The following is a 13,759-nucleotide window of genomic DNA, read 5'->3' as shown; positions in this document are numbered from 1 at the left end:
AGCTTAATGCTGGAGTCAGAGTTATGGCATAATAAAAGAAAGAGTTCTCTGGAAGAGCAACTGTAAGAAGCTATACGTACACTGTACGATGGTTTAAAAAAAAAAAACAAAAAACCTAACACCAAAAAAAGAAAGGGAAAAAAAAAAAGCCAGAAGCTCACCAAAAAGCTCATCTAGGATTTTTCCTAAAAACACGGCTAACTTTACCTTCATAAGGAGTAAGACACAATAAAAGAACATAAAAGCTCTACCTGTACTGTACTTTGGTATTTATACCCTCAAGACTAATCTATCCCAGCTGTGGGGACTGCATGCCCATTAACAGGTGGAGTAGATCAAGTGTGCTCCTGGAGTTCATCTTCCTACATAGTTTCACTTGAAGGGAATCTACTTAACCACGCTGAAAAAGCCAGTGTACTTTCAAAAGTGCATTCCTCATCCAGCTAAAATGGTGACGTGAACAAAACTGTATTCACCAAATGATGTAATGAAATTAATATTTAGCATGCTAATAATGAAACAACCTCACTTTTAAAACTTTTCAGTATTCAACTTTTACCTATGAACTCCTTTCAGCTCAGTAGAAATGCCTAAAAACATTTATAACAGTTTAGGATCTGGAGCTACTACTACCTGACAGTCACAGCCTGTCCTCAACACAGCTCAGGTACCTCGCAGAGAATCTCGTCTCAGATTTTAAAGTTTGCATTTATTAGCACTGTCAAACCATCACCTCAGGATGGTAAGTCCAGCGTTAGAAAACTAAATAAAAAATACTGCTGTCCCAAAACACTTAAATTGCTCTGATAGATTAAATTTGGTTTTTAAGAAGTGGTAAGTGATGTAACATAGCTTCAACAGGCGTTAGGTCAGATTGGGAAAGTAGATGTAAACACTGCATAATGCGGCTCAGACACATTCACAGAAATAATCATGCAATCAGGTATGCTCTAAACCAAATTGGTGTTTCCCTACCATCTCAAGAGCCCATGGGTGCAGCAGAATGAAGGGAGTGCTGAATAACAGCTTGGAGCTCTACCGGGGCCCTGTGCGCCATCCCCTCGCCCTCCAACACACCCACCCGCACCCCTTAAATCAACTCGTTATGGGATGTGACCCACCTCTTATCAAGACTTAGCAATACCCTGGCTGATCATTAGTGAAGGACTTTAACAATGAGTAACTCAGCCAGTTTACTCTCTTACTGCACCCGATACGAGTCTGGAGCCTATTCTGCAGTACCCTTGAGCTGTTGCAGGCAGAAACATTAGCTATTTCAAAACTGAATATCCTATTCCTTTGTGTATAAACAGCAAACAGACAAGCCTATGAAACTCTGGGTGTACTTTGTTGTTTAACAAAATAAGTAAACATTTCACCCTAGAGGTTGAACTGTTTTCCACTTCCACAAATTATGAATATACATTCTCTCATTCAACCGCTCTTTAATAAGACAGGAAAGTTTCTAAATACAGTTTCTGTAATCAATTGTAAGGATACATTTTACTTCTGTACAGGGCTGGCACAGGAGCAAGATTAAGATCTATTCACTTTAAGCCATTAGCATGTCTCACTTTAAAGAACACAAACCCAAAGACAAATTATCACATAGACAGCCAATAAAGGCAAAAGTTTATATGCAGCTTTATTAAAGCAACTGTAGCCATAGAAATGATAACATCTTTTGATTACCCCCACAATTTCAATATGGGGGCATGAAAAATATTATTTTTTAACTTATTTTTTATTAAAGTTATTTCTAAAAGCAATCAGCTTGAAATAAATATTTTTGATTGTGGATGTGTATCAACCTCTTAGGTAAAAGAAAATCAGAGTATTAGATGTGAATGCAAGAGACACTGCTGCTTTAAAGAGCTTTAAAACAGCGTGTAACTTTACAAATATTGAAGTGCCTTCTGTGTTTATATATACAGAGAAGAGAAGCCAGGGGATTAGGTAAACCCTGCTCAAGTAAAGAACATGATGTGTAACGTCAACATTAAAAAAAAAAGGTACCTGGATTTTAGCTGTTATGTTCATTGACAACATCTAAATAAGAAAGTAAGTTTTCAAGAACAATAATACCTCTTTCTGAAACCATCTGAAATTATCGCTGATTCTGAAACCAAACTCCTTATTCAGATCTTAAATATAAATTTTGGTGTCTAAACAGCTGTTTTGTGCAAGTCTTGACCTAAGTTCCACATATTAACCTAAACAACTGCTGTGTGTGAGTTTTCTTTTAAAATTATGCATAATTTAATAACAAACAAAATGCCATCAACTGGAAATCAGAAAAATCAAATGTTCTTTTCTTCCACTCCTGGAATCACATTTTATCATTCAGCTGGCAACTCAAAGATACCAAGGTTTTCCTACAGCACATATCATTTAAGTTAACATTAACATTTTATCACTTAAATCATAGAGGCAGAGTAAAAGCTCCACACTTTGGACAGCATTTTCCACTTCTGGTAAATTAAAACTTTATTATATCCTAGGGGCACATTCTGGCAAAGCAACGAAAATTATTTTTGCAAATATCAAAACTGTTAAGTTTTTAGTGTTGTTTTCCTTTAGGAACAACAGATCCATAATACAAATTCTGCTCTTCCGACTCATGAAAAGACAACACTGTAACTTACACATACAAGGCATAGTCAGAGGAGTAAAACCAGCATTTAGTCAGGTAAAATTTTGTATGACCTTAAACCAAAACCCAGACCCTCTCTCAACTGAAGACATCATTCCCTAAGCATATAATCCACGTCTCTCTAAAAAAAGTGCAACATAACAAATGGTGACTATAACCTCATCCTGGGGACAGGAGAAAAATAACATTACAGTAAAGGAAGAAAGGAAACGAGTACGCATTATAGCTGAGAGCCTTAAGTGATATGAAAATAATGTGAACATAAACCCCGCAGTCCACTGTTTCTGATGCTGAAGGCATCAGAAGACTTTGGATACAAATGTATCGAGAACAGAAGAAAACTAACACAAAAAGCTGGAAAAACTTCCCACATAACAAAATCAATTTATCAGAAGTGTATAAGCAAAGCGTTAAAAAAATTCTCTCATGGGGAAAAAATGTTTGCACCACATACAGACAGATCCTGCGATATTTTCTCCTAACTAGGCTGTTTTTGTGACTAAAAAGGAAAAGGAAAAAGGAGGATTTTTCCTTTGGTCCGTAAAACCCAAGCAGAGTTTATCAGCTTCCTTATGAAACAATATTTACAGTATGATAACCTAGAAAATGTAAAAACATCACACAACATCTGCCTCTTGATCAGCAAACTCACTTTCAAAAAAGTGATGTCAAATCACTTGCAGCCAAAGGATTCACCGTATCTGAAAGCATCTGAAGTGCTCTATACCAGCCATGACCATGACAGGTCAAAGAAGCTAATAACCCTTTTCAAGTAATTTCTGTCCCCCAGAATACCCATGCATAAATCACAACTAAAACGAGTTTAATAGAGTTCATACTAGAAAAAAATTACAAGATGCTTGAACAAAGAATCACTCTAATATATTTCACTTTACTTTTGTAATATTAAGGTCACCATTTGCAAACAGGTTTTTTAAAAAGACATTATCAGTAATAATGTTTCCCCTATACTTAAAACAGAAAATGAACCCAACACCAGTAGTGCTAATCTCATTAATAATAGCAAATTTGAAGTGAGTCACCTTTTTAGTTTAACAAATAAGAGCTAAACTATTACATAAAAATGTTAACGATATCATGAAAATTGAATGAAATATAACAAGAAAGATAATGCCAAATATTTAGTCAGCATTTGCTTGGACAAAGCGGAACAAAACTATTATAAATTTATTCCTTGGTATACAAAGAGCAATAAAAACTCAACACAGTACACCTGTATCTAACAGTTATAGTGACAAGCCACTCAAATTCTGGCCCAGTTGTTGTGTTATGCTGCAGTTGTTGATGATGTTACAGTACTTCTCAATACTCTTCTGGCCTGGTGATGAGATTTGGGGTTTTTTCTCCACTATACATCAGCAGTTCTGATATTTAAATTAGGTAGTGAAACTAACTAAGGACATGCAAAGGGACTTCCAGGACTCAGGGCTGCAGCTGCACATGCGTGTCTGTCCTGCAGGTGATCCACGGGGCAAGGGACCTTTGCCAGTTCCACTAAACGTGTTCTTACTGCGGTTCTAAAACAAGAGCCAATATTTACCATTGCACATCAGCTTGCAGGAGAGATGCCATAATAGGATATTATCAGCAGTTCAAGCCCTCAGATTTTGATTTTCAAGGGGGGGCCTGGCAGAAGGTGTAAGTCTTGACTGGAATGGAAACATAACCTTGTGTGACTTTTAAATATTATGTTTCTAATGTTGAAATCCCAGACATAATGGCCACAAGCCAAGTAAATACACCTCGCTACAATAAAAGGAAAAAGCTTTTAAAAGCTTAAAATGTTAACATAAGAATCAGTAAAAAAAAAAAAATCTGATTCATCTAGAACGCTGTGAACACCTAGGCCTGAGTCCAAAACCATTGAAGTTATTAGGACTGCCTCCCTCTATTTCAACAGGCTTTGGATAATGCTCTCCATTTCTATAACTCTCAAACAGACAAACACACGCAATACATCATCTCAAAGCAAACTGAACTCAACACATTTCAGTGGCAGCACATTCATCTAAACAGAACCACGCATACTATATATGGGAATAAAGTGTTCCTCTCAAAGATGCAAGCCCAATGTATTCTCAGGCTATAAATACCATCAGGATTCAAAGTGAGCCCTTCCTGACCAATACATCTCTGACAGGCATGGAAGATGGGTATCTTTCCTTCTCATTTATTCATCCAGCTATAGTATTGGTAAAAGTGCTAGCAAACTTCTGCTGCACTTCCACCTTCCGTTGTCACCCAAGGTGACCTATGTGCCATGGACCAAGTGCTCACACTAAACAAACCATGAAATCTAATTGGGAATTAGTGTATTTAGCCCTGTGTAAAGTTGGCATAAATGCCAGTCTAGTCTTGTGATCTAACGGAGTTTTGCAGCCCCTCCACAGCGTGGGTGGAAGAGTCAGGCATTGTAGTCCTGTGAGGAGCAGGGAGCTGGACTCGATGAACCTTATGGGTCCCTTCCAACTTGAGATAGTCTGTGATTCTAAGCCTTCAACCATGTAGCAGCATTTGAACTCATTACAGAAACACAGCATTTTATGATAGCTTTTTAAAGTATAGTCCCCTTCCTTTTGTCACTGAAATGATATGTGGGGGAGAAAAATATTTTTTAACCATTAACACCCACACATAATGTTTCAGCAATCTTTCCCTTAGAAAACCTCCACAAGCTGTATTCACCCTGTCCTTCTCAGACCTCTGATAATTCCATAATTTTCATACATGTAAAATACATAATTTTATGCAATATGACTAGGTATGTTTAACAGAACTGAAAGGATACCCCATCCCCTAATTTCATCTAGAGTTATTCTATGTTTACATCTCACCAGGTTCTCTGGAACTGCTGCCCTACAATCTCACACTACAGAATGCCTCACCGCTGCTGAACTACAGCCTGATCTTGCTGAGGAACTATTACAAGTCAACCCTGAAATTTACATATTTTTTGTCAATCTGAGTTGGATTCCACAGACTAGCAGAGCCAATCTCTGAAAGAACACTGACCATTGCTCTGTATTTTGCCTGCTGACTAGAGATTACTGCTTCTTTTTAGGATTTGTCCCAGGAAGGAAACTCAATGACTAAGATTGACAATCCACTTTCTTGCAATAGTACAGGACAGACACGGACCATCATTGCTTTTTAAATTATAATCATTAAGTCCTGTCCCTGTAGAGATTATACTCAGGACTAGCGCGCTCTAAATTTTCAGTGTTTCTATCTCTGGGGCTGTAAACTGCCCTCATTCTGCATTCAGAAATCCCACCACATCAAAACTGCGGACATAGATCACTGTTATTTAAAAGCTTTTTGTTCTCTGTTACCGGCATTTCTTCTATTGAGCTAAACTGGAAAAAATTGTGAAATCTAATGGTTTCCAACCAGCATTTACAGATTTGCAAACGCACGAGAGCTGCAAATTCTTTCTGAGCGTAGATTTTCTCCTCAAATGTATGCGTTGCAAAGCCTTGAAAATAAGTATGATACTGCATCAAAATAACATTTTGGTTGAGATTGTTCAGTTTACAGCTTAAATCCTCGCCCATGCATTTTCTCTTCTGCATGCATAACCAATTTTAGCATGTGTTTATAAAATGTGAAATCCATTATGAGCTCCAGAGAGCCAAAAGTGTCTTCCTTTCCACAGCGTGGAAAACAGCAGCACACACCTCTCCATACTGGTGCCTTTTTTCGCTTGTAGAAACACCATCCGCAAAGAGCGGCGAGTACCTTTTCTTTTGGTCCTTGACCTCTCCACCATGTCCATCTCTTAATTAGCAACCTGTCCGGTGGGACGCTCACAGAGTAATTACGCGCAGACCACCTGATAGCCATGAGACAGGAAGGATTCGGTGCCTTGAGCCAGGCTGCACATGTGACTAACGAGTGAAATGCATTACAGCCCGCTGCTAATCCCTTGAGCCTTCCAGTTGTTCATACGCTTCTGCTTAGTACATCTTCGAGAGAGTCAAGGTGAGGTTTCCACATACAGACTTAAATGAAGGGATCTCCTGCATTACATGTCCACACACGCCTTCCCATGTACTTTCAATACTTTTCTCAACATATAGTGCCTTGGTTTTATTTTGTTTCTTTAATTTTTATTTGGAGAGGACATTTATGCAAGTATGCTAGGAAATCAACAAACCTAGCTATACGAGAGCCAGTTCGGTAGAAATGCTGCTTCTTTTAGGGAAAACTTAAATTCTTCCACTTACAAATTTTCTCAGGCCTTAGAGGTCTGGATGAAAATTCTTAACTTTTCAAAGAAGACTTCTGCAAATATTGTACTTCCAGTAAAAATTGCATTTTTCTATTCAAAACAAATGGGAATGTTGCTTGGTTTCTACTGACCAAATCTAGCACTGTATAGTTTTTTAAACTTCCAAAATATGTAGACAAATATTAAAGAAGACTACTATGACTTGTAATTTCAGACTAGCAACTGCTATCTATAATCACAATGTAATTTCATTCTATGTTTACGAGTCCTGGGTTGAGGGGAGGAAAAGGTCTTCAAAACACTGAAATCATTCCAATGGGAGCATAGCAATACATTCTACCTCCTAGAGCCCTGAAGGCGTGAGGTAGATAAGAGGTACCACTCTTTGGGGAACCAAGGAGCGGTGATATAGGGTCCAGTATCACATTCTTTGGAAGGATACAAATTTCACTTCATTCTGCACTGGCCAGCTTCAGGAGCTGGCTGTGGCCCGAACTTGTGCTCTCTCATTCCACTGCTCCTTCTTCTTGTTTAAGAGTTTATTCAATGCCAAAAGATAGTTAACAGATAATGTCAGTAGAAAATGCCCTTCAGGAGCATAGAAAATGCAGTTGCAGATCCATATAATCAGAAGAACTACAGATTGTATAACATGCATTTAGCCACTGTGTGCACTGTGTACTTCACTATGCATATTTATTTTCTTTTTCTGTTATTTCCAGAAACAAGAGCAACTAATGGTGTCAGAGTCCAGCCCACTGAATTTCAGTCTGACATTCTACTTCCCATACACAAACAGGAATGAGTTGGTCAAGGGACAAAGAAAAAGCAAAGAGAAGACACGTTCTTTAACGGTATCTAAGCATTCCTAAAAATGTAGATGTAAACACTGAGGAGAAAAACAGCATTTGTTAAATCTCTGCAATATGACTGTAGCTAATTTTGGAAGAATTACATCTAAAATTATGTATCATATTAAATAAAGGAATACAAGGGCTTCAGTTGTAATGACTCTCACATTACATGAAACACTGACAACACAAGTCGAGATTTACATTTTTCTTTTTGACGGATTTTAAAAAAAATGTCATCTCACAAAGCAAGCATGGAGCATAAAAATCCTAAAACTTCAGCAATCATTTTTAGTACATTATTAATATTAATGTTCTATTTATGTATGATAACATAAATTAGATATGGAATTTTAAGGGGCAATGTTTATCATTCTGTTACCAAAAGTTTTCATATTATTGACTTACAGTATCTTGACTTTCTTATCTCCAAGGAAAAAAAAAAACCAAAACACTCTAGTGAAATTTCATACCACAAAGTGTTAAACTGTTTATATCACATTTTTAAATTCCAACCTTAAATTCAATGAGTTGGGGGGGGGGGGGGAGAAAAAACATGTTCTAAATCCTTCTATGTAAAGTGTTACATCCCAAAATCAAGTTGACAATCACGGACAAATCTGAGGAATACAATGTTGTGCTTAGAATACAGCAGGAAAAAAAAAGAAACTTTTTGCCGTTCCTTGCAATAACATATACAGACACGGGTGTTAGCACAGTAACTGGGAATTATTCACGTGTATATCTGAATTATTCAATAAGAAGCCACAGAAAGTAGACATGAGAAAGATTTCATTTAGCTCACTCGCTGGGACCACTCTTTAGGCAGATGGTGAGACAACGTTGGATAACCCAACTCTGCTACAACCTGCAGAGCAGCAGAAGAGGCAGCACAGGGAAAGAAAGGTCCTAACATGCAGAAAACTTCTTCAGTCCCACAGCAGGAGGAGCTACTTCTTGTAAAATGGCTTTTGCTGGCAGGTCCAATACAGTCGCCATAGCATATATACGCATTCACATTTTTCACCCGCAGCCTCGGCAGCCTTTCCCAAGTTAGCATGCAGCACAAAGCATGTGTTTGATAACAGCAAAGTTTAAGACATTTCCAGTTGTTACTTCAGTTAGCCTTTATACCCTAAATACTAGAAAAGTGTTTTGCAATAACTAGTTACTCCTCACACACAGAGAATTCCCTCCAATTCCCTGCTTTAGCACGTAAGGAATGCAGGATAAGCCCTTGAAAGTTCTTCTTCATCAGAGGCTGGAAAACCCTTGCAAGTGGAATAAATACAATCTAAAAAGAGACATATATCTCCCCCTACCTGCAGAGTCCTTTATCCTCCTGCCCTGGGGAATGATATTCATGGACATAGCTACTTCAGGTCTCAAACATGAAATAAACTCAAAGCTTACAACCTGACATAGCCACAATATGTCAGATCGTTGGAAGTGTTGGAACCCCTCGATGATACCTGTTATTTAGCAAACTGATATCCATTTAACCTAAGAGGTTTTAAAGACAATTTGCATATGCCTTTCTGTACTGGTTAAGAAATTAATTGATCTGACTATGTCCCAACAACGGACTATCAGACACTACACGTATGAAGGCTGTGTATAAGTCTCTAACTTTTCATTCTCTCGAGGGAAGAAGCATGAGGTGATAACCTGTTGGATTTTCTTTTTCATCAAGATCCCTGACAGCCCTTGCAGATTTGTCTCACCATGTGGAGAGGAAAATGCTAAATAGGCACAGAAGAAACTGAAGGTAAGTCTTAACTACCCACCCATCCTTGAAAATCTTTTACTGTTGTAGGAAATGGTATTTTACAAGACACGCTTATTATCCCCAATTCATTTGAGCTTTGTCATCATACCTGGCTAGCACCTGTCTAAGAAAGTTCAGGTTTGGTTTTGAAGGAAATAAAAAATGCCTATAGAAAAGTGATACTGCCTGGCAGGTTTCCTGATGCTTACTTAAGGTTGAGTTAAAAGCTTTTACTTATTCCTTATCTCTAGCAATCACTTCTTCCATAGATAGGCCAAGTTCACTGTAACTGTTTTACTTCCAACTGGCATGTGGAGGTTCGTTTAGGCAATCCGAACTGGACACCTACCTCGCTAAACCCAAATACACAAACAAACAAGTACCATAATTTCTCCCACTCTAACTTTGTTTCTGGTTTCCCCTAAGAGTTAGATCCTTCATACAGCTGGGTTATGCGCTGTATCAAGTGTGTTTAGGGGGGAGGGGACAGGAGAAAGGGGAAGACAGCTCACTGTACGTCAAAGCAAGCCAGCAACCTAGCAACCATATATTAAAAGGTGTGTGTGTTTTTGTGGGTGTCTCTGTGCCAGGAATAACTGAAGCAGATATTATTCCATTTGTAATCCAAAAAATGTGAAAAGGGAAGGGGAGAAACTCCAGCTGCTGCTCTATTTTGGGGTCTGTCAAAATCCACTTTCACAAATACAGAGTCTTAATACTTTCTATCTCATTTGTCTTAAACAAAAATGAAAGTCTGGACCTGAGCAAGTTCTTGGGTTTGGGTTGAAAAGAGACCCTTCGAACCAGGAGCTGACCTTACTTCATGTACTACACTTTCTTCCAGCTGGTCACATGCAAAAATCAAAGGGGCAGAGAGGTTGCCCGAAAGATTTCGCACTTAGGTTAAAAGAACGCTGATCTAGTGCGCTACTTACGAATGCACTCATACTTCTAGATAGCTAGATTTAGTTTATCAAACAGAAGCGTCAAAGGTTCTGAGGGAGCGGAACTAGCTTTAAAAAGATTTACTTGCGTGGGAAGTTTACCTTTCCAATTTTGCCAAAGTTTCTCATTCCACAAGAGAACTGAGAGTTTGGATCAGCGAATACACTCCCACCCCGCCACCATATGCGGTCCCGCGGGAGCATATCAACTCCTGAACCCACCGTCCCACCGCGCCAGCGTGCGCCTCGCCAAGAGGGCGAGCAGACACCAGGTGTGACTTCCGTGCCACCGGACCAAAACGAGCGTGTCCCTGTCTGGGGTGGGCGGGGGGGGGGGCACGTCTCGGGGCTACACCCAACACCTCGGCCCTCCAGCCACGCTCCGCACGCTGCGGCTCCCCACAGCCCGCGGCGAGCCTGCCCCAGCAGCAGCCAGCACGCTGCCGTCCAGCAGCAGCCCTACGGCCTCTCCTCCAGGGCCACCTCGCCCAGGTGTCCTGGTTTACGAGGCCGGGCTCCCACTCCTCCTCCTCCTCCTCCCCACCACCGCACCAAACCATCACCGGCACCAGGAGGGGAAGGGGAGGGGGAGTTACCTTGTTTTTGACCCCGCAGTGGCAGCAGACAGTCCACAGGTACTTGAGGGTCCTCCACAGCAGGATGATAAACAGTCCCCCAAAGAAAGTGACCATGGATGAGGCGAGGAAAGCCCACCACATGCGCTGTCCGCGGCTATCGCAGGGCACCTCCATGGTCACCGGGATGATGAGCGCATCCATCTTGGGCACATTGACGGGGGAGGAGGACGAGTCTGTGTTGAGATTGTTCGCGTTGATATTGCTACTCATTCTAATGCCGCCGCCGCCGCCGCCGCTGCCGCCCGGGTAGGAGCCGCCGCCGCCGCCGCCGCTGCCATTTGCCATAGCTAACAGCGAGCCGGGCGCGCAGGGGCTTCCGAGAGCTCCTCCCGCCGCCAGCGCCCCCCAAAAAACCCATCACCAGCCATATTGCTGCTGCTGCCGCCGCCGCTGCTGCTCAGCGGAAAAAGGAAAATGATGAAAATAACAAAATAAAAAAACAACCACCCAAATCAAAGCAAGCAAACAAACCAACCAAACGGGCAAAAAAAAAAAAAAGACGACGAAGAAAAGCGGCCGCGCGATCCCCGGGTCCCTCTCGGGAGCCGACAGGCCGGTGAATTCCGAGCGTCCTCCTCGTACGGCGAAAATAATGTAAAAAAAAAAAATTAAAAATAATAATAAAAAGGTAGTCTCCTCCTCAGATTCCCACCCCTTCCTTCTCCCGCATTCGCAGCCCCCACCCCGCCCACCCCCAAAAAAATCATCCGCCGCCACCACCACCACCACAAACTGATGCCTCGGAGCGTCTCTCCAAGATACCCAGCGCGGCAACCCCGCTGGCCTCAGCGGGGATCTCTCAGCCTCCGCCGCGGATCTTCCCGGAGGTGGTCTGTTATTATTGTTATTAGTCTTTAACTTGTTATTAGCGATACTCGGTCCCCCCCGCGCGCGCGCCCTCCTCCTCCTCCTCCTCCTCCTCCTCCTCCTCCTCCTCGTCTTCTTCCAAGTCCAGCCCCTTCCTCTCCTCTTCCCCCCTCGGTGCCGGCAGCAGCCTCCTGTGGCTCCTAATTCATCCTCCGCTGGCCCATCTGTGCGTGCGCTGCCGCTGCCGCCGCCTCCTCGCCCATCCTTCAGGAGCTCCCTCCCGGGCCCCGGCTGTCGCTCAGGCTGTTGCTCCCACACGCGCAGAGGCGCCGCCGCCGCCGGCTCCCCGCCCCTCCCTAGCTGCCGCCGGGGGACGCGACGGCCCCGCGCCCGCAGCCGCGGCCCTGCCCGGGGCGCATCAAGGGCCCCGCGGGGAGGGGGTGCCGGCCCGGGACGCGCCGGCCCGGGACGCCGCGCTGCCGCCGGGGGTGGGGGCGCCGGCTCAGGCGCGCCGCCGGCCCCCCATGGGCAGCGCCGTGCCGCGCTCCCCGCCCCGCGGCCGCCGGGTCCCGCTGGCGGGGCCGCCGAGGCACCGAGCGACCGCTCTGGAGGACGGCGGCTGAGGGGAGGGCGTGAGGGGGGGGGCGGTGAGGGGGCAGCGAGGCGCTTCACAGGTGGCGGCGAGGCGGTGCCCGGCCGCGCCGGGGAGCTGCCGGTCCAACAAGTCCTGCCGGCCCAGGCGGGTCCATCGCCGCCGCGCAGCGCTCCGCTCCGCTCTCCGCAGCCGCGGTGGGGCGGGGGCAGGCGGCAGCGGCCCCCCCTCCCCTCCCCTCCCCTCCCCGCGCGCGGGGCTGGTGTGGCGGATGTCGTGACGCAGCGGCTAACGCGCGGCGCTGTCACGGCCCCGGCCCCCGCCGCCCCGCCGGTTCGCCCCGCCGGTTCCCCCCGGCGCCCATCTTCCCCATCCCTCCGCGCAGCGCGACGCGGCGAGCGCGGCCCCCCGCAGCCCGCCTGCAAAGGCGCCCTGGGGGGCGGCCGATGGCCGGGGGGGCGCAGAGGCTGCAGGAGGCGGCTGAGTTGCAGCAGCAGGTGCCCGGGGATGCCGGCCGGGGGGGGGCGGGGGGGTGGAAACGCGGCGCGGGAGCGTGACATAAGTATCGAGGAACCGTGGCGTGGGTCTTTCCGCTGAAGGCTTTCTTGGTGTGTCTTTAATTGAGACGGGGAAATACTGCAAAGGCTCCGCAAACGCACCGTAGATTGCTGCACATGCCGAGAACGTTCCTGAAATTAACCCTTAGAAACAGAAATAGCAATTCAGAATGACACACTGGACGGGGGGCGGGGGGAGGGGAGGGCAGCAAGAAAATCTGGATAGTCGTCTCCTGCTTTTTTTTCAGATTCCCACTGAAAAGTGGAGGAATTTATTTTTTATATATATCTATTTATTTCTGTTTGTATATAAATTAAAATCTCCCTTTGGCACATGGTCTGCTCACTCGGTTGCCTGCCCAAAGTATTATGCAGATCCTCTTGACATCTTTCCAAGGGTAAGAACCAACAGCCTATGTGTCCATGACATTTCCCCATCTGATCTAGTCACTACACGGAGCCACCATTATGAAATAGTAATCTCTTAACCTTTACTAGTAGTAGTTCCTCCTTCTGCATCTGCCATGGCTTTGTTTATTTTTGTTTTCTACTTAACCGATGGTAATGAGATTTTATGAGTGCTCAGAGCTTTTTATGGGGCCCTCTAACCCTCTCACCTCCACTTTTTATGCAGTAACACCACCACTTGTCTAACTTTGTAAGTTTATCATGATGTCTCACTCTAGTCTGTTCCTCC

General features: G+C 43.9%; 1 protein-coding gene across 48 annotated transcripts in view; it reads right to left on the bottom strand.

The window, feature by feature from the left end:
- KCNMA1 (potassium calcium-activated channel subfamily M alpha 1) overlaps positions 1–11,991 on the bottom strand; it is a 528,098-nt gene extending 516,107 nt beyond the window's left edge. For 19 of the 48 annotated variants that reach the window (XM_069796225.1, XM_069796222.1, XM_069796223.1 and 16 more), the window contains exon 1: positions 11,065–11,817. In XM_069796225.1, the coding sequence (XP_069652326.1) occupies positions 11,065–11,391 (327 nt within the window). In that variant the 5' untranslated portion in view covers positions 11,392–11,817. The other 29 variants (XM_069796235.1, XM_069796238.1, XM_069796236.1 and 26 more) reach the window with 6 other exon arrangements.
- Positions 11,992–13,759: the final 1,768 nt, after the last annotated feature.

Source organism: Haliaeetus albicilla, chromosome 11 (assembly GCF_947461875.1).
Source record: "Haliaeetus albicilla chromosome 11, bHalAlb1.1, whole genome shotgun sequence".
Taxonomy (NCBI): domain Eukaryota; kingdom Metazoa; phylum Chordata; class Aves; order Accipitriformes; family Accipitridae; genus Haliaeetus; species Haliaeetus albicilla.
Note: the sequence above shows the minus strand (reverse complement) of the source record. Positions and strands in the feature narration are given on the sequence as shown.